Source organism: Leptopilina heterotoma, unplaced genomic scaffold (assembly GCF_015476425.1).
Source record: "Leptopilina heterotoma isolate Lh14 unplaced genomic scaffold, ASM1547642v1 Lhet_24, whole genome shotgun sequence".
In the NCBI taxonomy this organism is placed as follows: Eukaryota; Metazoa; Arthropoda; class Insecta; order Hymenoptera; family Figitidae; genus Leptopilina; species Leptopilina heterotoma.
In genome coordinates this window covers 4301442-4325209 of record NW_025110956.1, presented here as the reverse complement: position 1 = coordinate 4325209, position 23768 = coordinate 4301442, and the positions used below count along the sequence as shown (strand labels likewise).

Here is a 23768-nt window from a genome sequence, read left to right as displayed (position 1 = left end):
AAATTGATATTCACACATTCACGCACAAAACAAATTCACAAACAATGTTGTTATTAATATATTTGAGAACAATTAATTTTAACGAGATTCATTTCTTTTTTTGTTCATTTCTTCGTCGCTTGATAATTTCTATAAATATTCTTTTCCATTCTCATTGAATGAGAATAAGTATTTTTTAATTTTTACATTATTAGAAACAAGAAGGATTTTTTTTCTTTCATTTGGATTTTTGAGGAATGTTAGTAACAAATTTTCTATTTAAGTATTTTTAATTGATTATTATCATTTTTATCTTCGGGTTGTTTTTTCGTCGTACGTTCTACCATAAAATACATTTGTGGTGAGGATTCATTGGACTTCCCACGGGACATTTCCAAGCGTTAGCAAAGTCGATATTGTTGGACAATGTTCCAATTACTCGAAAATGATTTGGAGCGTGTACTCCCTCGACTAATTTTGATTTTAATGCACCGTTTGTATAATTTCCACACCATGTCTGAAATCAGTTGTTTAATTAAATTGTTTGTAAATTTTCTTGGGTTATTTTTGGATATTTTTTATATAAAATTACTAATATTTGTAATTTTTGAAATTATGCAATTTTGTTTGTTATTAAATGTTCCTAAAGTTTCGAACACTCAAAAAAACGATATTTTTTTATTACTTCTTTTAATTTTAATTTTATTTGCAAAATATTATAATTATAATTAAAAATGTAGTTTTTAACTAAATAAATGTTTAATTGCAATATTTTTTATTTTAGTCTAGTAATTTTTAAAACTATTGGATTGAAAAAAAATATTTTGTTCATTGGAATTTTTAAAACTTTAGAAAAGTTGTTATTAATTCGAATAATTCTTTTAATTTTGATTATTTCTAAAAAAAAGCGTTTTAGCATTCGAATTTTTTAATTGGGTTTCTTTTTGAGCACTGCAACTTTTTTGTTTATTAATTTATAAGTTATTTAATTTATTGTTGAAAATTATAAAATTTTGAGCTATTTTTTCGTAGTTGTTGTTTTTTTAAAAGAAATTATTTTCCTAAAAAGTTTTGAACGTTCAAATGAAAAATAATATTTTTTACTTCTTTTCATTTGTATTTTTCTATATGAAATTTTGTATATTAAAAAAAAAATTCTTGCATAATGAAACGTTGGATTTTAATTATTTTTTTTTTGTACAGAAATTATTTAAAAATATTTAAACAGAAAAAAATGTCGTTCACCTGATTCTGAACATTCGAAACTTTAGAAAAATAACAAAAATTTTTAATAAGACTTCTAATTTTTAAAATTGTTTTTTAATTTTCAATTTTCTTGTAATATTTTGCAATTATTTTCCTGAATTTTTGAACGTTCAAATGAATGAAATTTTTCTTCTCATAAAATATTTTCGAAAATTTACAATCCAGATAAGAAAAGTAAATTAAATTGAAAATTTACTGAGTTAAGAATTTTTTTATACGAAAATACAAATTAAGAGAAGTCAAAAAATCTGCCGTCATTCATTTAAAATTTTAAATATTCGAAACTTTAGAAACATTGCAATTTTTTTGCTTAAAGTTTTGTAAATTCTTGTTTAGTATTTGTCTGAAATTAATTGTTTAAATAAATTCTATGTAATTTTTAAATTATTTTCTTTATAAATTTATTGTTTTTAATTTTTCATAGTTAATAATATAAAATTAATAAAGAAAAAAAATGAAAGAAGGAAAAAAGTGAGGCTGAGGATGAGGAGGTTTTCCACTTTCACTTTTTTTTTATTACTATTTTTAATATTTTTCCAATTTGTTAAAAAGTTTGTTTAAAAGTTAGTTTTTGATTTGTTAACAGTAAAAATAAAACTGTTTTTGATAATTTTTATTTACATGCAAATTTTAAATAATAAAATAGTTTTCTTAAAAAGAGAAAAAAATTTTCTAGAAAGAAAAAAACATTTTCTTAAAAGTTAGAAATCTTTATAGTAATAATTTTAATTAAAAAAACACAATACCTGCGCAAACCCGAGGAAGAAAAGTTGATTATGACTGTAATCTACCAAACCAGGCAAACCTTGTTGATTTGGACTTCTAGCTTTTAATCTTTGATAAGCTCTGTAAGCTTCCCTTATTCCTCCATTATCAGCTATATTTTCACCCTGAGTATTAAATCCGTTTACCTATTGTGTTTTCAAGGGAAATATTTTGTTTTTAATGAATTGTTTAAAAGGATAAATATTTATGTTGATTTGCCTTGACACAGGCTTTGGAGACCTTCATATTCTTTAAAGTGTACTTACTGTAAAATTGGTACCTAGCTCCGGTAAATGATAATTACTGTATTGCTTGATGATACATTCGACTTTCTTGTGATAATGTTGCAATGTTTCATCGCTCCACCACTGTCTTAGATTACCGTTTTCGTCGTATCTACGACCTATCGGAAAAGATTTAATATTCGTATAATTATTTAAGAGGAGAAAAGTTATTGTACGTAGATTTTTAAAATAGAAGCTCTGTTTGGATTATTAAAATGGTATATTTTTTATTTTAAATTCTTTTTACCTTGGTCGTCAAATCCGTGCGTTAACTCGTGACCCATTATCGCTCCTATGGCACCGTAATTTATTGACCTAGAAATTATCACATTATCAAAACTTTGTATACTCTATTAGGGAATATTAATTATTTATTGTCGGAGGTGAAATTTTGCGAACTTACTCTAATCCATTGCCATAGAATGGAGGACTTAGTATTCCTGCTGGAAAAGCTGAATAGAAATGGAAGAAATTAATTTCGTTGAATTTTAAATTAATTTAATTAATTGTATTTTTAAATTACGGTGAAATCTCGATTGTCCGAACTAATTCAATCAGGACCTAGTTCGGATAATAGAAATGGTAATTTTTTCATTTATATTTATGGATAAATGATTGTTTAGAATTTTTTTCTACTAAAACAAAAAAGTCGTGCACTTACTGACTGAATTGAGAATTGCGCTGTAAAAAGCATTTACTGTCGTTGAGGTTGTTATCCATCTGTCTTTATTTGGCGTTTGTCTTAAATTATTTAGACTCTTTGTTATTTCCCTGTCGGTGAGTTTCAAAAATGTTTCGAATAACTTTCCTGGAATTATGTCCACCTGTAGAATTTTTAATTTTAATTTTTTATACTCAAAATAAGTCTTGTCACAATGACAAAAAAATCAAAACTCTGAAGTTGACGTCGACGCTAAGCATAATTTTATTCTGTGAAACTAGAAGCAGAACCTTTTTTTTTTGAAGATTTTGTGTTAAAATCGTTAAATGGAAACTTTCATAATTGAAAGCAGTGAAAAATAGAGCTATTTTCATTACTAAAAATAGCGAAGAATAGTTTTTAGCGTTAAGCGTCGACTTTAAATAAAAAATATGTTTTATTAAAACCTACTCCCTCGTATAGCTTGTTTAACTTGTCCGGATTTTTGATCCATTCGGGAAAAGCAACAAACGGTCTAATAGCTTGCAATTTTTTATGAGCTCGAGCCCTTGTTGTGCTATCCATCCAATCTAATTCGGCTACCATTTCATCGAAAGCAGTTTTAATATCCAATAACATTTCTAGAGCCTGAAAAAAATTAAAAATAGTTTAGACGTTTATATAATAACCATTTTTGTAATGAATAAATTTAATTCATTGCAAAAAATGGAATTATTTAATTGGAAATAATTACTTTCCAATCGTATTTTAATTAGTTTAATTGGATAAATTTCTGTACCTTATCACGAGCTTGATCGTTAAAATATTTCTGAACATAAATATAACTAAGAGCCATGCCAAAGTTTGAATTCACATTTCCGGTGCAACCCTTCCATCTGGGAGTTTTCTCCTTTAATCCAAAGACTTTTTGCGAAAATTGGAAACCCAAATCTCGGAATTTTTGTAATGTGAGAGGTGCAACTGTCGAGTAGATATTCCACCAGAGGAATCGAGCTAAAATAATTTGCAGAATTTAATAATAATCTTAGACTCCTTTACAACCATATTTCATGGATGGTTGAATTGACTATATGCGATAATGAATATTTTACAATAAAATTGAATCAAAATAATAGTTGGAAATAATAAATTCTTCTGGCTCTAAGTCTGATAATCTTTGACTTTTCAAGTGGCCTCATTTTGATTGCAATAAGGAATATATTTGTTTCTTTCTTTCCTGCTTCTTCTTTTCTTCTATTCCCTTTTGTGAGAGAAACAGATATCAAACGTTCTGCGCTATTCCTTCTAGATTAGACACTTCAATATAAATTTGGATGCTTCTAAAATTAGTCTTTTAATCTTTTTTCAAGGGAATTACTTCCTCCGTCTCTCATCAAAAGATGTGAATTGGGTTTTGTTTTTTTTTTCTTTCAAGTGCTTGCAAGTTAGAAAACCAATTATGAAGTAAAAAAAAATTATGTTGTATATAAAAAAAACTAATTTTTGATTAAATGAATGATAAATTTACATCACTTTTCCTTTTTGTTTAATAATTTTTGAAAAAATTTTGTTAATTCCGTATTCGAGACTTTAGTGAAACTGTATTAAATTGGTATATGTTTTTAATGAAAAAATACCTATTGTTCCTGGAGGTGTTTCTGCCAAAAGTTTCGGTAATTTTTGCAAATAGAGTAAATCCATAACAATTACTCTGTCGACATTTGTGTCTATTGTGACATTTGTATTATTAAAAATTGCATTCACGTAACTCGTCCAGTTCCACTGTAAATATTTTTGAAATTAATTTCAATGACTTTGTAAAATATTATATTATTACAATTGAAAACAAGGAATAACAGTTTTGCGACAAAAAGAAAAATAAGCTTACTTTTTGAGCATGAAGGTCAGTGAGCTGTTGTAATTCATTGATCGTTACATCGTGGAAAAAGTGATTTTCACTTCGTCGCTCTTCTTGTGTCGACATAATCTAAAAAAAAAAATTATCTAGTACAAATTAAGGTTATAAACCTCCACCCTATTTTTATTTATTATTTTGTTGTCAATTTGTAATTTTATTGTTTATGTGTCATAAAGAATGAACGTTGCAATCAGAAAATGGTGTATTTTACTCAGAGTCTATTGAATTATTTATTTGGTTCGAATTAAATTTTATTTGGTTCAAATAAATATATTGACGACAAATATAGTTTTTCTGACTGAAATAAATATTATATTTGGTTTTAAAAAAAGCATTTCTCTGAGTGTGGAGTTTTTGAAAATAATTTGTAGTTAAGTCTTGAAGAATTGAATGCGTAGTAGGTTTTTTTTATCACGTTGAACTAATTTATTCTAATGTATTATAAATGATTCATCTTGTGTGTCTTTTTTTCGAAGTTGAAATTATAATACCTTGGCAATTTGAGTACTGAAGTCTAAAATCTCATTAGCTAGATCAGAACTTTTTTCTCCAGCTCCCGCTAATTCCAGCATGGCAATTACGTATTTTTTATATTCTGTTAATTCCGTTTCGAATCGTTTTTTATTTAATAGATATCGTTCGCTGATGCCTGGTGATGCTTGTTCTATCTGTTTTGTTCGAAAATAAAGAATCGTTAGAATTTTTATTTTGTTTGGGATTTCAGGTTTTTTTTTAGGATACTTGTTTGTCGAATTTCTTTGTCTAATTTTTGAGTTTGTTTAATTTTTCTTTTTGTCTAAATACAACGTGGGTAAAGTTAATGTTTTTTCTTCTTAATTCGTTATTGTAAACGTTTTGAACTTTACTAACTTTAAGAGTAAATGTTTAGTTAAGTTTTATTTTTTATTTGGGTTTAATTTTCCTTTTTGGAACGAAATGATCTGCTTTCTCTAATTAAGCGCAAAGGTACTCACCATCATTCTGTTTCTCGAAGTATTTCTCACATCTTCACTGATGTAGAAATTGACTAACATATTGAAACCTATGATTCTCTGCGATTTTCCTGATAGTTCAGCAATGTTCATGATTTCTGTATCATTGCCCACTGGGATCTCACCTGTCAGTCCAATTCTTTTGAGAATCTCTAATATTGGTTTCAGTCCAAGAGCCTCTACACTAGCTGAAATTGAAAATTTTTTTAAATAACGCTTCTTTTTCGAAATCGAATTTTATGTTACAATTACTTGCTATTATAAGTCTCTGAATTTAGCCACGATGCTCAACAGTATCGAAAAACAAAATTTAATATTTAGGATCATAATTTTTTTTTCCAATACGTGACGCAGTATTGTTGCAATAAAATTTGAAGAAAATTTCGTTCATTTAAACCTCCAGAACTTTAAGGAGATAATAATTAATTTAAACAGTTGTATTTTTTTCTTTTGTAGTGTTTTAGACGATTTTCTATCTTACCAGTATCCATGCACGTTCTATAAAGACTTCGAGCTAGTTTTACAGGTCTGAGATCGTCACTTCTGTCAGGTTCCTCTAAAAGTATTCTCAATTTTTGTATTAGTTCTTCTCTTATAAGACTCAATTGATCCCAAGCTGCTTGACTTTGTGGAATCGGATGCTTATCAATCCATCCACCACAGGCAAATTGGTAGAAATCTTGACAAGGATCTACTGTTTTATTCATTGCGTCCAATATTTTAGAGGCTAAAAGGAGAAATAAAAAATTAGAAAGAAAGAAATTTTAGAAAGAAAAGAAATATAAAAAAATGGTTTAGGTCTAAAAAAAGGTGTTACCGGTGTTTATGCACTCTTCGCTTTGGCACATTTCTTTGTATTCCTCCTTTCGAAAAACAGCCATTTGTATTGTTAAAGTAGCGACAAGTGCAATTACAGCGACAGCTAATAATCCAACAACTATTATGAGTTTTGTTTCCTTCGTATTTGAACTTTTTTCATTGTACTGCCTGTTGGGTCATTTTAATGAGTTATAAACGTAATTTCAAAGAAATATAAACATTATTTTTTTTATATTCGCGAATTATATTTATAGAAGATAATTTGTATTCATTAATTTTTTCTACGTTGTTTACTTTTATCCATAAGAACAATACTGAAAATCAATTATTTTTTTTTGTATATTTTACTGGAAAATTATCACCACACTTTGTTATTAATAATGGTCTATTATTCGTTTATGTTCTTCTTGATAATTCTTACAAATGGTATTTCTAGTTCAAGGGCTAATAATAGGGTTTTGAATTACTGAAATGACCTTTACGTAATTTTCATGAAGTGGCTATAAATATCTGTACAGTGAACATCCTTTTAATATGAAAAAATTTAGTTTTAATTGAATTAATATTTTTACAAAATGTATTTGTTTTTTTTTTTTTTTGCTAATTTACTTATTTCCGGAATTGAAAAATTCTTTGTTTTCTGAAAATGTGGGTTAAATTTTTCAGTGCGAAGCGATATTACTTACCATGAAGCTTCCGCACCAATTTTGATGCCATCTGAACTTCTGTCATTACTTTCCGGGTCGTTTACCTAGGAAAAAAGGTATAATAAATGTCTAGACAGATTAGATCGGATGTTAAGTGCTGATTATATAGAATTTAGATTACTTAATTGCCAAGTGAGAGAGGCTTGATCTAAATAGTAAAATTATCGACAATTAAGAATGAGTGTGTTTTTTGCTGACGATACTAGGAAGGAACGTTTGTTCCTAATAAAGCTTACGAAGGATGAGGGAATATCCGATGAACCGGGACGAGGACAGAAGGCAAAGATTTATCAGTAGCTCCTGTTTGCTTACTCAAGTAAAACGATATAAGTGAACTGTGTGCTATTATTGGAACGTATTGTTTATATTCTTCAATTTATGATGACAATGGTTTATTTGTTTTATACAAATAAGAACGAAAAAAATTAGGTGAAAATTTCTAAAGACGTTGAGTCTTTGAGTCTTTAGAAATTTTTACCTAATTTTTTATGGATTTCTTTTCTGAAATTGGGATTTTAAAAATTGAATTTCGGTTATTTTGGTTTGATTTTTAGTTCTTTTTTTAAGTTCGCATTTTCATAACAGTTGTACTGAAAGTTATTTTTTTCTTTTGGATTTCGTGAAAAAAAAATTGTTTTCGGTGCTTAGTGTCGACGTTAACTTCAGAGACATCTTAAATCAACTTGAATCAAAATGAAAGTCAAAATACAAAACAAATTGTAACTAAAATATTGGCGTTCATTTGAATGTTCAAAACTTTAGGGAAATTTTGACAGAAATTTTTTCGGAATTTTTTTGATTAATTTTGTATAAATTTTGTTTTAGCAGTAGTGAGACTTGCATAAAAGTTTCCTCCTTACATATTGAGTAAGAAATACGAGATTCAAGTTTCCTGACTATTTATCTTGTCTTAATTACTAAATTATCTTCACTGCAATAATAGAAGTTGTTTACTGTGTATATTTTGAACTCCTTCCTATCGAAAACCTCTACTTGGGGTTTTACGTTTTAATGAGTCTGATGATCAGATTTATTTGATGTGACTTTTCAAACTTATCCCTGAAGTTAGCGTCGACGCTGTTTGATGAAAATAATTTTTTTCGCGTAATCGAAAAGAAACAAAGGTTTTAGGTTCTGAAAGTCAATTCTTTTATCTTTCTAATAAGTGAATGAAATAATGGAAATTATAGTGTCATTTGCGGCTCTTAAAAACCGAAATAAGTTTTCGACGCTGAATGTCGATTTCAACTTCAGGGACACTATAAAATGTTTATTGTTTTTGGTTTCGCAAAAAAATTGACGTTCAGCGTCAACAACTTTGACTTCAGGAAACTCCGTGTATGAAATTTATTAGTTTTGTACCGTTATATAGATGCTTGCGTGTAGTTTTATTAAACTTTATTAAATTTTTCGTTGTATAACTTCGTTAAACAGGGAAAATTGAAGGAAAACGACAGATGAGGACCTTGGTTTGAGAAAAGAAAGGATGCTGAGAAAGATAAGCCTTTTGCTTTATATGATTAATAGATGATAGACTTAACAGATGTGGTATTATTAATTTCTATCGGATTGATTGTGTTATAAATTTTTATCTGATAGATTGTGTTACGTTTGTTATCTTAGGGCAGGGTCAGTTTTTTTCGAGAGCATCAAAATAATGCTGCGACAGATTTAATCGACACGCCTAATTTTATATGATGCTGATGTTTATATATGTATCATCATTGCGAGAGAGAGAGAGTCATCTGACTTTGTGATCAATGCTCTCACCTTGTGCCAGAATCGTTTACATTGTAACCATTGATTTCTTAAAAAGCAATATCCTGCTGCACTGCTCATTGTCAGGACAATTGTCATTATTCTATTAGAAGTTCATAGTTTGAGAGACAAATCATACAATTTTATACGCGGATTGTCATCCGTTTTTACCTATTCGAATTAAAGGAACTGTTTTTGTAGGAAAATTTAGAAAATTATAGACAAAGCTCCCTATGAAGTTGGCGAAAACATTTCTTCTCAAAAAATTCAAAAAAAATAAACCATCTTTTTGTAGAATAGAAGATGGCAAAGGGAACAGCAAAGAGATAAGAGTGTAATTGCATTGCTCGGAATCTTTGTGGTCAATTAATTGTGGAATTAAATTTTTTTTATCGTTCATTATTTTCTTATCACAATGCTTTAAAAATTTTCGTACTATTTTTTTATCGTCCATTTGTTTCGCGCACTTGTGCTCGCGGTTTGCATCTATTATGCATTTCTGTGCGTTGAAATGGTTTGCAAGGATAACTTCTCGCTTTATTTATAAAAGCGCCAATTTCGCTAGGTATTTTATAAAAGCATTTGGTTTGCTATAAATCTCTAGTGCTTGATAATATTTTTAAAAAATGTTTTCCCAAAGAAATTCTTTTGCAGGAAAGAAAGAATTTTTTATTAAGAGTACTTATATCGGAAGTATTTTGAGAATCTTGTATATAATTATGTAAGTTGGAGAAATATTAGGTAATGGATGCAGATAATTCAATGAAATGATCTCAGTTTGTTCAATATCGACAATCTTTTCATTATCTCAATCGACCTTCCTGTATGTGTGGTATATATAGAGAGAGACTATACGCAGTCTTAGTTTTCTCGAGGATCTTAAATAATTGCCTGCATGCTTCTAGTTTATTGTTGAACAAGGATTTTTTAATGCCAGAGAAGAGTATTTTTCTTTTCCTGAAAAGAGCTTGTCTTCATTGTGTAAAATTGTATATAGATGTAGTATTTAAATACTTTTTCCTCGCTATATATCAAGTTTTTGTCTCATTATCATTTTGAATTCTCAAGAATCGTTTTATTGCATATATGTAGTATAGTTTCCTGTATTTTATTTATTTACAGTATTTTATTGACTTAAGAGCCTAATTCTTGAGTTAAGATTAATTCTTAATTTTGAACTTGGATAAAGTACGATTTGAGAAATGATGAAATCAATGAAACAAAAATTGGTGTTGTAATTTATTCACGCAGTATGATATCATTATTCCTCATTTTGGCTAGATGAACCATTGTTGTATGCTAATGGAAAATCTACCCTTGACCAGTAAAAATCGAAGCATATTCTGGGTTGTAAGGAAGTGAAAAAAAGGATCTTGTAAAAGGACCATAAGTGATTTTCATGGTCAACTTCTTTTTTTGGAAATTAATTGAATTATCCAATGGAGTTTAATTTAATTATTTTAATTGTTTAGTTTCGTTTATTTTAGTTGATTGGTTTATTTAATTGAGTCATTAAAAACAATTTGACTGGGTTTCTTTCGAATTTTTGTTTTTTTACGCTTTATACGTTATTACGTTTCGTGTTTTCTACGTTTCGACGTTTGAAAGAAGAATAAAAGTTGGGTTTGAAAAGTTATTATACTTTATAGTTATAAATTGTTGTGAATATACAGAGTTGAAAATTAAATTATGAGGTGTCATGAAACTAGAAAATTTACATAATTTTTATAATTATATTTATTATGTCTGGCACTATTTACGATTCATTAGCATCGCCTTAGATGACTTATATTTTCGGTAAAAAAAATATTAAATATCTATTTTTAATTGCTTTTTATAGAATATTGTAATTAGGTGTTATATATGGTTTATTGCTTTTTTAATTTTTGGTTTGTAAAATGGCTTTGTTTAATAAACAGTTCAATTATTTACAAATTAATTAACAGAAAAGAATAATTTAGTTAGAGTTATTTACAGTTTCTCTAAGGATATCAAATTGAGACAAAAAACGAATCAAAATGTTGCTTCGCAACACTTTTGATTCGTTTTTTGTTTCATTATGATATCCTTAGAAAAACTGTGAATTATAAAATTAGAAAATAAAATAAAAATGTAAAGGAAAAGTTTTTGAAAAATTTTGGATAAGTTCTTCGATAATTTAGTTAAATGAAAATGTTGCTAATTTTCAAAGCAAATCTCACAAATAATAAATGAAGAGACTTTCATTTTATGTGAAACTAAATGATATTGAACTGAAAGCACATTAATCTTTCTTAATGGTCGGAAGCTACACTCAGATCTCTAAATTATAACTAAAGAGATCTTAGATCAAGAAATGGTTCATTTGAGTGGAATGTTCTTTGTGTCAAAGAGATAATCAGCGTTCATTATAGACCTATAAACCCAGTTTGAGAAAAATTTTATATATCTATATTTATTAATTTGTATTAGAGGAAAAAAAAGTAAAGAAGTCGAATAATAGTCTTTGAAGATCAGTCACGCAAAATTAGTATACTTAAAGTTTTTTTTCTTCTTTTCATTAATAATATAGCTCATTTTAATAACATTTCGAGGGTTTAATAAATAGACGCGTATATATATATGCTTTAATAATCTTTCAAATACGTTGTTGAAATGTAAATTAATTATGAGTCAATGATCTCTCTCTCAAGTGAGAGATTATGTGTATTTACGATTTAAATTGATTTTATTGCTGTTTAATGAATATTCGGTTTAACAGTTTAAGTTTTTATCTTTTTTTACAAATTTATTTTCAATTGAAAGGGTATTTCTTTGAAAAATTAAAAATTATAATTCTTGATGAATATTTTTGATAAGTCTCAGGTATAAATTCGTATATGATAAAATACGAAACGTAAGTAATATACGAATTTAACGAAACGTAAGACCTATCAAAGAGGAATGTATGCATTTGATTGAAACATTTAAATTTTAAGAGAATTATATAAAACATTTATAAACAACGTAATAGAGTGTATAACAATGTCTATAGCTCTAGTGTACATCATTGTAAGGCCCAGTGTAATCCTTTTAATGGATTGCTCTAACAATAAAATTGTCAATGAACGCATCACGTTATATGTAGGGGAATGTAGTCAAGGTTGGTCTACTGTCTAGGTAGGCCACTCGTGTTTTTTTGTCGAGTTCACTAGCGCCACCTACGCGCATGCTTGTCGAAGCTTGTCTTAGTAAAACCTAACTTTTTGTTCAATTACATTTTCGGAGGATCGAAAATTGTGTTTTCTGTGCCGTCGGTACAAAAAAAGCTCAAAAAAAGTTTTGTGCATAATGTGAAAAACCATTAATAAACGATAAAAAACAAATTGAATCGTCAAGGCAAGTATGCAGAAAATTTGTGGGACTCATGGTTGAAAGAAAAACAAAGTAAAAAATCGAATCCCGAAACGTATTTCTTTATGGTTACAACAATTCGGTAATCTTACTCACTGTCAAGGTCGGCCACTATGTGTTTAAAATGCGCAAAGATGAGGACGAGCTACTTCATTTGCAAAAACTGCAATTCTGTATAACTCATAATATAATTGATCATCTTATTAATATTTTTATTTAATTTTATTAATATTTTAGTGCAAAATTTTTTTTATTTATATTTATTTTTTTATATTGTTTATTGTTATTATTTTGTTATTTCATTAAGTTACAAACTGTAAACAATAAAGAATCAATATTCCGTAACTCCAAACATGTTATTTTATTTTTTAACGATTAATGCCCTTTGAATTTTAAACATGGCCGACCTTGACTGTAATGGCCAACCTCGACTACAAATTTTTTTTTTTTTAAATCTTTATAACTTTTTCATTTTAAAACCAATCAATTTACTTTGTACAGAAAAGATGTTCCTATTAAACAGGACTTTCCAACCATATACTTCAATTGTCCAAATTCATTTTTAAAAAAAAGTTATAAACAAAAGTCAAAAAGGTGGCCGACCTAGACTATGTTCCCCTACACTGTATGACGTTTACGTTCAATGACAAAGTCAATGCCTTTGATAACATTTTGTATATAATAACGCGTCTTAGATTTTCATTTCACACACACATGACCTTAAAGATGCACCGGGATGATAATGTATTGTGTGCTCTCTTCCTTCTTTTCTGCACATTAAAATCGGAGCATTAAATGCTCATTAAAATTCAAAATCAATCATTCCTGTCTGAATGGAATTTATTACTGTTTCTTTTTTTTTGCAATTGCAATTTCATTGCACGTATTTCGAATTGTATTTTGTTAGGAGGAAGTGTGAAAAGTCTTTGTTGACGATTGAACTAAAATGTATCAACTGTGTATATATACAGTTGGCGTTGTTGATTTCTTTCAATCTTGTTTGTTATTCTTCTGATTGTTGTTGTTTTTACAACTCTCGAGTTGTTTGTTATTGGTTTTTATCAAATCAAATAACTTATTGTTTCTTATTTCTCGTATGTTATATAATTATTTATCTACCAATTAATTCAATTGGTTGTTTTGTTGTGATTGATATGCTTTTGTTTAAATTTTGGGATTTTCAAAAGTCTACACTCAAGTATGAAGGGTTTTATTCACCGAATATTTTATGTTACAACATTATTTCAAAGGATCAGAAAAACAAAATTCAATTTATCGAAAAAATGAGGAGTTATAGTTTAATAACTAATTTTATTTAGTCATTAGTTTAATAAATAATAATTCTTATTCTTTTATTAGTTTAGTAAATAATAATTGTTATCCGATTATTTTTAATGAATCGAGATGAATAATAAAGTTTCCATAATTTTCAATCAGAATTTGGAGTTTTGATTAAAATTTTCGCCAAGTGAATAGCACGACGTTGATACTTTAGATTTGATGAGGTTACGTACAAATTTGTGTCAAGTGCTGATTTTGCCATTGACTAGAATTTCCCAAGCAATTTTGAACTCTCTCGCTTTAGAGACGAATGATCATATATACGCTCCACTTCTTTTCTCAACGAAACAATTGGTTTAACCGTGGTTCTTTAAACATAACGAAAAGGTCAATGTGCGCCTTTAAAATAAAATATATTCAATTTTCAAGAAATTCGAAAATTAAAGTTGAAAATTTCTCTATAAAAAAATGTTTATAGTTTTCCTTTCCTTCAATTTGCGCTATTTAAAAATAAATTCGACTCTTAATAAATTTAATTTCAAGGGACATAGAAAAAATTAAGTTTGCGCTATTTAAAAATAAATTCGACTCTTAATAAATTTAATTTCAAGGGACATAGAAAAAATTAAGTTTTCTAGTAAAAAAAATTTTTTTGGTATGAATTTTTATACTTAAAAAACATTCGATAAATAAATTTCTCGATAAATTGCATTTTTGCTATGTTCCTTGAGGTTCAATTTTATTGAGAGTCGGTTGTATTATTTTGTTCAGTAGTCTTAATTTTTTAATAAAAAAAAGAAGAGGATAATTAAAAAAATTAAAAATTTATTTTCTAAAATTAAAAATTGTAATTGAAAAATTAATTTTTCTCCATTCTTGAAGAAGGTGTCCATGACAAGCAATGCGGTTCACTGGATGCAGTTACTTTACCAGTAAAAGAGATGATTAACTGAACAAACGGATGTTTTAAACTGACAGTTGTAATCTAAACATGTGAATTGTTTCTCGATAAATAAATACATATCACGTAGAATGGAATGTTAATGGTATTAAATTATTATTGTTGATAATAAATTATTAACAATTATTATTGATAAATTATTTTGCAAAAGTATATAAAAGAAGAAAGGAAAATTTTTCTTTCTATGCAAGAGGATATATTTATTGTGTGAAATAAAAATTCTTATCACGTAGGAACTCTTAAAAATAGTTTTAAAATACGCGTGTGTACGTATTTTAAAGTTATTTTCAAATTCAGTGCAGTGAAGAGAAAAAGTTAAGTCTCAAAATTCAATGACTTTTTTTTAAGGGAACTGACAGCAAGTTATCGTCAGCAACTTCATTCTGTATGCATTCACGGTTAATATGCAAAATAAATTGTGAATTGTTGTCGGAAACTTGGGTTTAAAAATTTCAGTTTTTTTTTTGTTGGATTCGTTCAAAAAAAAGATGTTTAGTACACCGTTTATAACTTTTTTAATTAAAAAAAAATTTTTTCACATGGAAAATAATAAAATTTTTCCCTTTAAAATAATCAATAACAAAAAAGAATTGTAAAATATTATTCAAGGGAAAAATGATAAAACTTAGATTTAAGATAGATTTGAGATAAGAGTAAATGTGGAAGACAATAACTTTTATTTAGGAAAAAATTTCTTGAAAATTGTTGATAAAAAAGTGGAAGAAAAATAAAAACACAGAGTGTCCTTACCTTGTATCTCATCTTGAAAGAATCTCTTCACCCTCTCTTTGCGTTTGATCCTGTAACAAAGACAAATCACAATCATCACTTAAAATTGTCCCAGGTCGAGGCCCTAATTGCGGGTGCGTTCCCTGTGGTGAATCATGCATCTGTTTTGCATTGAATGCGTGAGTGCACTTTTATTTTTCTTTCTTTCTTTTTTTTTCGTTTTGACTCGAGCGACTGACGCGACCCTTTGAGATCAAAGAGACTGAAGAAGTAGATGTTTGTGACCCCCTTTTTTTCCCCAACTTTTACCACAGGGTGAAATGCACTTTTTTTTATCAGTATATAGAAATGTTTATCATTTCTTTCAGTTGCAAATCATATTTGGTTTAATTCAAATTTTCTTCTATATTCAATATAAAGTTATCTTATATGATAATTTTAAATCTGTGGGTGGTAAATTTAATGGAATTTAGAGAAACGAAAACTGTTTCTTAATATTTTTTTAATATTTAATGTTCTATTTTTAATATTATTTTATTATTTTATTTATTTTATTTAGTTTTAATATTTTTAATAGAACAATATTCTTAGTAGGTTTTAATAGTTTTAACATTTTTATATTTTGTTCAAAAAAAAGTAATAGAAGAATAATATTGTATTTCAACTAATAATTTAAGTACTTGAAGCCAAAAGTATTTAATTGACTGAAATGAAAATTATTTGATTCAAGTAAATATTTAATTAATAATAGTCAATTTGATTCAAATAATTTTTTTTTTCAGTATAGAGTAATAATAATAGTAATAGCAAAATTTCTAAGATTTAAAAAATAGTTTTTTGGTTTGTTAATTTTGATAACTGAATGCAGTTTTATTATAAGTTTATCTTATCGGAAGTTTTATTAAAATAATGAAATAGAAAATTTCTTTGTTTTCGACTTTCTAATCGGAATTTAAAACTTTCAAAAGATGAGATTGAATGACCGACGAACATATGTCAATGACTTTTTACTGACGTCGAATTTATTCATTTAAAATATTTTCAATGCAAAAAAAATATTTGCATAATATGCGTGTATGGTTTTTAAAAAAATTTTGTTCATTGAAAATGAAATTTTCCCTCTGAGCATAATTATAATGTTTGAAATGGAAAAATGGAAAATTGTCATCACAGTTTTTCTGCAGATATAAAATTGAGACAAAAAACGAATCAAAATGTTGCTTCGCAACACTTTTGATTCCTTTTTTATCTCAATTTGATATCTGCAGAAAAACTGCAGTTTTAGCCAATTACTTTCTATAATTTTTTTTCTATTTTTTATTAACTTTTTTCTTCTTTTTATTAATTTTTTTTTAAAATTTTATTAATTTTTTGTTTAAATTTTATTAAATTTTTCTTAAAAATATTTATTTTGTATTAAAATCTAGAGAAAAAGTATTATCGCGGTGTTGTCTTGCGAAGCAAATAATACTAATTTTCTCTAGAGATGAAGCGTGCAGACTCTCTTGATTCTTCGACATTCTTTTATTGTTCCATTTAACTTTAACTATTCACACAGAACTTTTTTTTTTTTTGGTTTCTACATGAGTAATTTATATAGAACAGCTGTTTAGTGAAATCAAGGTATATTGATGAAATGAAAATTAAATTGGTGCGCGAGAAAAAAGTAAATTCTAATTTCATGTTCAAAATTAATTAAATAGTGATTATTGTGTATTGGCGGAAAAAGTAATTTAAATTAAGTTAGAGAGATTGATAAGAGAATTGCTATTTTTTCGAAAATGGATTAAGAATACTATATTCTTAAGTTTTTGTTAAGAAGAGTCTAAGTTTTTTCAATTAAGAACTCCGTTCTTAATTATCTAAAATTATTTCGCTATTAAAAAAAATTGCTTTAAGATTAGAGTTAGTTGTTCTGTATAGTAATAATTTATAGACTAATGAACTCGCATCGTTAACGAGAACATTTAAAAGTCTGCATATTTCTGCACAATATAAAAAATAATTCTGAAAGTCAGGGTTAAACGTCAATGTCTGTTTAAGTAGATGTATATAGTTATAAAAGGTTTACAAGTAAATTTTTATTTTGTTTTTATTTTATGTAATATTTAATATTTTTTCTTTATTTATTACCTAATTAATGTTTGTAGCAAAAAACTTTGTATTTCAATTAAATGACAAATTGCATAATGGAAATGAATAAAAATTAAATTAAGAGAAGAAAACTTTTTGTAAACTTCAAAGCCAAAAAACTTCATGAAGACCACGCTAAATTTAAAAAAAAATAATAATAATAATTAATAATAATATATAATTAATAATAATAATAATTAATAATCTATTCTGAATAGAAAAAAAATTGTTTGATTTTTCGGAAAAGCCCACAATTTTTATCTTTTTTCAAAAAAACTTTTGCAAAAATGCGGTGAAATTGTCTATTTTTGTTAAACATTTTTTTTTCTGCGAAAATAAGAGACAAATTCGTAATATATTTATTAATTTGCGAAACAATAGAGTATATTCAATAATAAAGCAAATATGTTTGCTCTAAGAATTCCTTAATGTGCTCTTCACTTTTTTTTTCTTTTAAATATAGATAAGCTTTCATTTTCGAACGCATCTTTTCATATGTACATGATTCGTACGTGGTTAAACATCAATTCACTCTCGTGCTTGTGACCGTGACGCACATGTAATATAAGAGTTTTCTGTAATTCAACTGATTTTTCAGATAATTTTTTTTTTCATACATTATATCTTATTCGAAAGGAAGAGTTAAACTGGAAGATGAGTTTCATCTTCTTAACTCTTCCCGTAAAAAAATATGTATGCATATAGTAATTTTTTTTTCTTGTAAATTTGCGTTTCTCTATACGCATTTTGTTCCTTATTTATAATTTACTTATACTTTTCAAGAGAGAGTACTTTATGGGTTAATTAATATTTATTCTTGTTATTTAAAACGGAAATCAAAATTACGACTTTGAAGAAAAAAAAAAATTTATAAACGCAATATTTTATGTGTGTGAAATATTTTAGCATCTTACGTGCTCTTATTATGTGAAAATATTTTTGTTAATATATATTGTCTTCGAAATGATAAATTTCCTTCTTACTCGCTTTAAATTCGAATCAGTAAAAATTATTTTCAAAATAGAGTTCAAATTTAATTATTTTTATCTAAAGAGAGTTTAATTTATTTTTAAAAAATACTTATTTAGTTTAGTTTCGTAAATTGTTTTGAATCGAATCGGAAATATAGATTAGAAATCGGAAATTCAGTTAAAAATTATCGAACTTTTGTTTTATGGGAACAATAAAATTAGAAAATTTAGTGCGCTTTAACAGTCAATTTTATTTAATGATATATTGTTTTTGTTTTAAAAGCAAACTTTTGATGGGGAAAAAATGTGAATCTATTGGAAGTGTTTGTTAATTGTTAACAGTAATATTTTTAACTACTGTCTAAAAGGCCGCGAGAATAAGAATAGTAAAGAAAAAAAAGATAAACTGTCTCCGCACTAACTTCAAATGGGTTGACGCTACGCTTAGTGGAAGACAGTTCCGCTACCTGAAATTATATTCATTTGAAGATTTTAAATAACCCGTAAAGCTCTCTTATTATTCTCTTTGCGAACAATTAGAAAACTTATTTATACCCTAATATTATAATTTTCTAATCAAGTTATATTTGTTACCAATTCTTTAAATTTATTCAATTATGTTAACTAAATATACACTGAAAATAAATGTATTTGATTCATTTTCCCAAAAGTTTGAATGTTCAAATTAAAGGAAATTTTTTTTTAATTTTTAATTTGCTTTTTTATTTTTATTACAATTGTATTTTAATTTACATTATTTTAGTAATATTTATATTAATATTTTGATTTATATTATTTTCCCAAAAGTTTGAATGTTCAAATTAAAGGAAATTTATTAATAATAGAATTTTTATTAATAATATTTATTAATAATATTTTGATTTATATTATTTTAGTAATATTTATAGTGTAATAAGAAATAATGTAAATTAAACATTTCCTTATAAGGAAATTTTCTTCCTTATAAGTTAATTTTTTTAATTAACAAAATATTTTTTTAGACAAATATACAATTTAACAGAAGTGCTAAAAATATCGCCATTCAATTATTGAAAGTTCAAAACTTTAGAAACATTTGATTCAAATAACCGATTACTTGTCTTACTGTCAAATAAATATTTACTTGAACTAGATAATTTTTATTAAAATCAAATAAATTTTATTTGAACCAATAATTTCGGTATTTGAAGCAAAAATTTTTCAAATTGATTTAATTAAAAATTATTTAATTCGAATAAATATTTATTTGATAAAAACTTAAAAACAGATATGTACTCGAGTTTATTTCAATAAAATAAATTTGTTGTCAGTGCATAATAAATAAATAATAGTATTAAACTTTTAGAAAACATTGAAAAAATTTCATTCTAAATTTACAGAAAAAAATACGTCGCCTCTCATTTGTAAAAAAAATCGTCCTCATTTCGCTCTTTACAGGAGTCAAATTCAGACAATTTTCTTCATGAAATTTCATATTTGAAACCATATACAAAAGTAAGAATTTATATTATTCTTTGAAGAAAAAGCAAATTCTTACATTAAATTAAATATTTATAATAGAAATATTTGACTTTTAAAATTAGAGTCAAGGTTTATTCCTAAATTTAGAATAAAGTTTTCCCAGAATGTTGAATATATTTATAAAAAAAATATTTACACAAGTTTTTGTTTCACGAAAAATGTATCCAATTCTCTAAGGAAAAAAGGCATTTTTTTTAGTTTTTTTTCTGTTGGAATATTTTTTGCTTGTGTAAATATATGTATCAATTTTCTATTTGGTTTAGTGTATATAGTTATTTTCTTTTGCCAATTTTTTTTATTTTTATAATAAAAATATTTAATATTTTTTTTTTTTATTATTATTATTATTATTATTACTATTATTATATTTATAGTATTATTATTTGTAAATTATTTATTTAACTATTTGTAAAAATTTAAATTACAAATATTTATATTTTATTTTTAACTAATTTGAATTAGTTACTGAAATTTTGTTTTTGAATTAGTAAAATTTATTAATAACATAGCAGAAATGACTATTCATTAGTAGAATTAATGGAAATTAAAATTAATAATTCAAATGAAATTAAAATGAAAATTTACTTATAAATTAGTTAGTAGAAATTACTATTTATTAATAAAATTTACTAATTCAAAAGCAGAGTCTGACACTAATTCAAATCAGTAAACATTTTTACTTTTAAAATTTATAGAGAAGTTTCGAACCTTCAAACGAACGACAATACTTTTTTTTCTTATAACTTTAACTTCAATAATATTTCATTACAAAATATTGTTTTTTATAGAGAAGAGGCTTATAATATTTTTATAATTAAAAAATTAACGTTTAACTAAATAAATACTCGATTACAATAATAATAATAATAATAATAATAATAATTTTTTATTTCATTTTAGTAAGTTTTAAAAATATTGGAATACTAAAAAAATATTTCGTTCAATTGAATGTTCAAGTCTTTGGGGGAATAATTTTTTATTATTATTATTATTATTATTATTATTTTTATTATTAATTTTTTATTTGAATTTTGCAATTTTTTTTTTATTATGTTATGAGTATTGTTTTCTTTCTATAATAAATGGATGTAAATATAGGAAACTATAATATGTAAATATAGTAAAATTTATATATAGAACAGGAAATCTTATTCAGTGTTTGTAATTAATTCAATGATCATTCTCATTTACACTATATAGTCGATTCAAAGATTTATTCAAGATTCCGATAAAAGAGTCGTCATTGTGTGGAACGCACGTGAGTCTCGCACAATCAAAGTTAGTGTAGTAAAGAAATATATATATATATGTAAACGATGCACGTGCGTTACAATGCCGGTTCGAATGAAATTCCATAATTTATAATTATAAAGCTTTGGAAAATTTGCAATTTTTTGTAGTTTGTCATATTTTTTTCCTTTATCAATTGTATTTCTTTTATAGTGTCAATTATTTTACATTATATTATTATTCAAAATTAGTGTTCAGGAAGTTGTTAAACAAACTACAAAGAAAACTGAATGACGTGTAAAAAACACGAATTGGACCATTTTTGAGAATTTTTTTAGGGAAACTTTTATTATTACTATTATTATTATGACTATTTTAATTATTTTTGTTATTTTTATTATTTCCTAGCATTTTTGTTGTTGTTATTATTTTTGTTATTGACATTGTATTTACTATAATTTTTTATCATTACTTTTAATATTATTCAGTTTTTATTAATATCATTATTATTATTATTATTTTTATTTTTATTATTATTATTATTATTATTATTATTATTATTATTATTATCACTATATTTATTATAGCCATTGTTTTATTATTATTTTATTATTTTTATTACCATTTTTTGTTACACGAAAAAAGCTACTTGGAAACAGCGATAAGTTTCTTTAAAATAGCGAAAGTTTTAATTAAAGCAACTAAAAGTTTCGCTAATATAATGAAATTTGTAGCAGTTCCAGGTGATGCTTTTTTCGTGTATTATTTTTTTTATTATTTTATGAAAAAAATTAATTACAGGTTTTAAAAATAGAAAAAGTAAATTTAAAAAGTATTTTTATTTTTAAACTCTACTAAAATAAAGTTTGCTTTCGGAAAACAAAAGAATTATTTTCTATAAGTAATGTTTGAAGGAAATGAAGCATATTTTTTTAATTTAGTGGAATAACAATAAATAATGAATTTTAATTCACATTGAATGTAAGGCGATGACAATGGAAGATAACTTGAATTGTATTTTAATTTACATAGTTAATATTTAATCTACATGAATTGTTGGACTTACCAACTGGTTCTAAGAGTTGTTTCAAGAATCACGATCTCATAGTTTCTCCTCTAATTGGAAAATGTGTTTCATTCAGAAAGTTCTTATGAAAACGTGTGCACTTGGACATTGACATCCACAAGTGTTTGGAAATCGATTGTTGTTGACTTTTTCGTTTCGTTGCAAAAAAGAAAAAAAATTTATCAGCGGAAAAAAATATCTCAAAATTAATGTGAGAGAAAATAAAAAAAAGTTTTTTCGATTTTATGTTAACATAATTTTTTTCTAATTTATTTTTAATGCTTAATTTTATTTTATCACTAAATTTCAATGTAAGTTTCTGTTATAAAGATTTTTTTCTGTGCGGAAAAAATTGTTCTGTTACAAAGCTCTGAATTGAGGGAAATGGACCAAACCTCAATACGTATACGCTTTGTAGCCAATTCTCAACTAAAGCAAAGCACGACTTTGCTAGGCGCGTAACTTTAATCTTTGAAATCCCCACCCTCGTGGCAGTCACTCCTCTCCACCCTCGCAGCCTTCTTCTTCATAAAACTTCTTCATGCTTCTTCGCTTATCGTGCATATAGATATATGTATATATTTAAAGATAATATAATGACTTATAAAAGAAGCTACCGGTAGGCAATCAACATTTTCCGCATGGCCTTTTTTTGATATTATTACAAGTATATTATCATAATTTTTCTTTGAGGCAAAAAAAGAAATGTATTTATATACCGTAAAAGGTGTTTCGGTGTTTTCTTCTTTCTGAAATGTTTAGATAATAAATAAAGAATTCAATTATTATAAGAAGGAATTTTTTCGCATTGATGAATAAATTATTTATAAGTGATAGTGAATTATTTATAAATGTGAAAGAATTTACAATATTCTGATGGATAAAAAAGCTTTTGTTTATTTGTGAATAATCATTTTTTCCTTTGTTGATTTAGAATAATCTTTGAGTTTTGGAATTTTTTTTGTTTGATATCGAGAGGGAATGTGAAAAATATCTTTTTTTGATTATTAATATTGAGAAATGTGTTCATTCTCTCACCTTTCTCTTTTTTAATTTTTATTTATATAAATTATTAATATATATATTATTATTTATTTTTAACTGACTCAAACTAATCATTATAATGATTAATTTGAGTCAGGTAAAAATAAATTAGTTCGGTAGTAAAAACTCAGTGACTAATTCAAATAGTAATATTTCTACTGATAATTTCTCTCTAAAATTGAATTCAGTGAATTTACTGAAAATCAGTAAAAAATTACTGAAATTTCAGACATTTTTAACTGATCTTTATTTTTTATTTATTTATTTAAGTTCACTGATTCAAATCGTAAGAATACTGTCACTGCAGGGTTGCCATAGGTCAGGGAATGCAG

General features: G+C 25.8%; 1 protein-coding gene across 1 annotated transcript; it reads right to left on the bottom strand.

The window, feature by feature from the left end:
• Window positions 1–220: 220 nt before the first annotated feature.
• Window positions 221–22834, bottom strand: LOC122502838 (endothelin-converting enzyme 1-like). Its single transcript, XM_043613127.1, has 17 exons — window positions 22393–22834; window positions 15493–15542; window positions 7350–7414; window positions 6662–6831; window positions 6326–6571; window positions 5827–6032; window positions 5344–5520; window positions 4823–4921; window positions 4572–4716; window positions 3734–3948; window positions 3406–3582; window positions 2956–3118; window positions 2698–2746; window positions 2542–2609; window positions 2277–2413; window positions 1992–2156; window positions 221–496 (listed from the first exon to the last, which is right to left on the bottom strand). The coding sequence occupies exons 2-17, from the start codon at window positions 15502–15504 to the stop codon at window positions 320–322; spliced, it is 2271 nt and encodes a 756-aa protein (XP_043469062.1). The 5' UTR covers window positions 15505–15542; window positions 22393–22834; the 3' UTR covers window positions 221–319.
• Window positions 22835–23768: the final 934 nt, after the last annotated feature.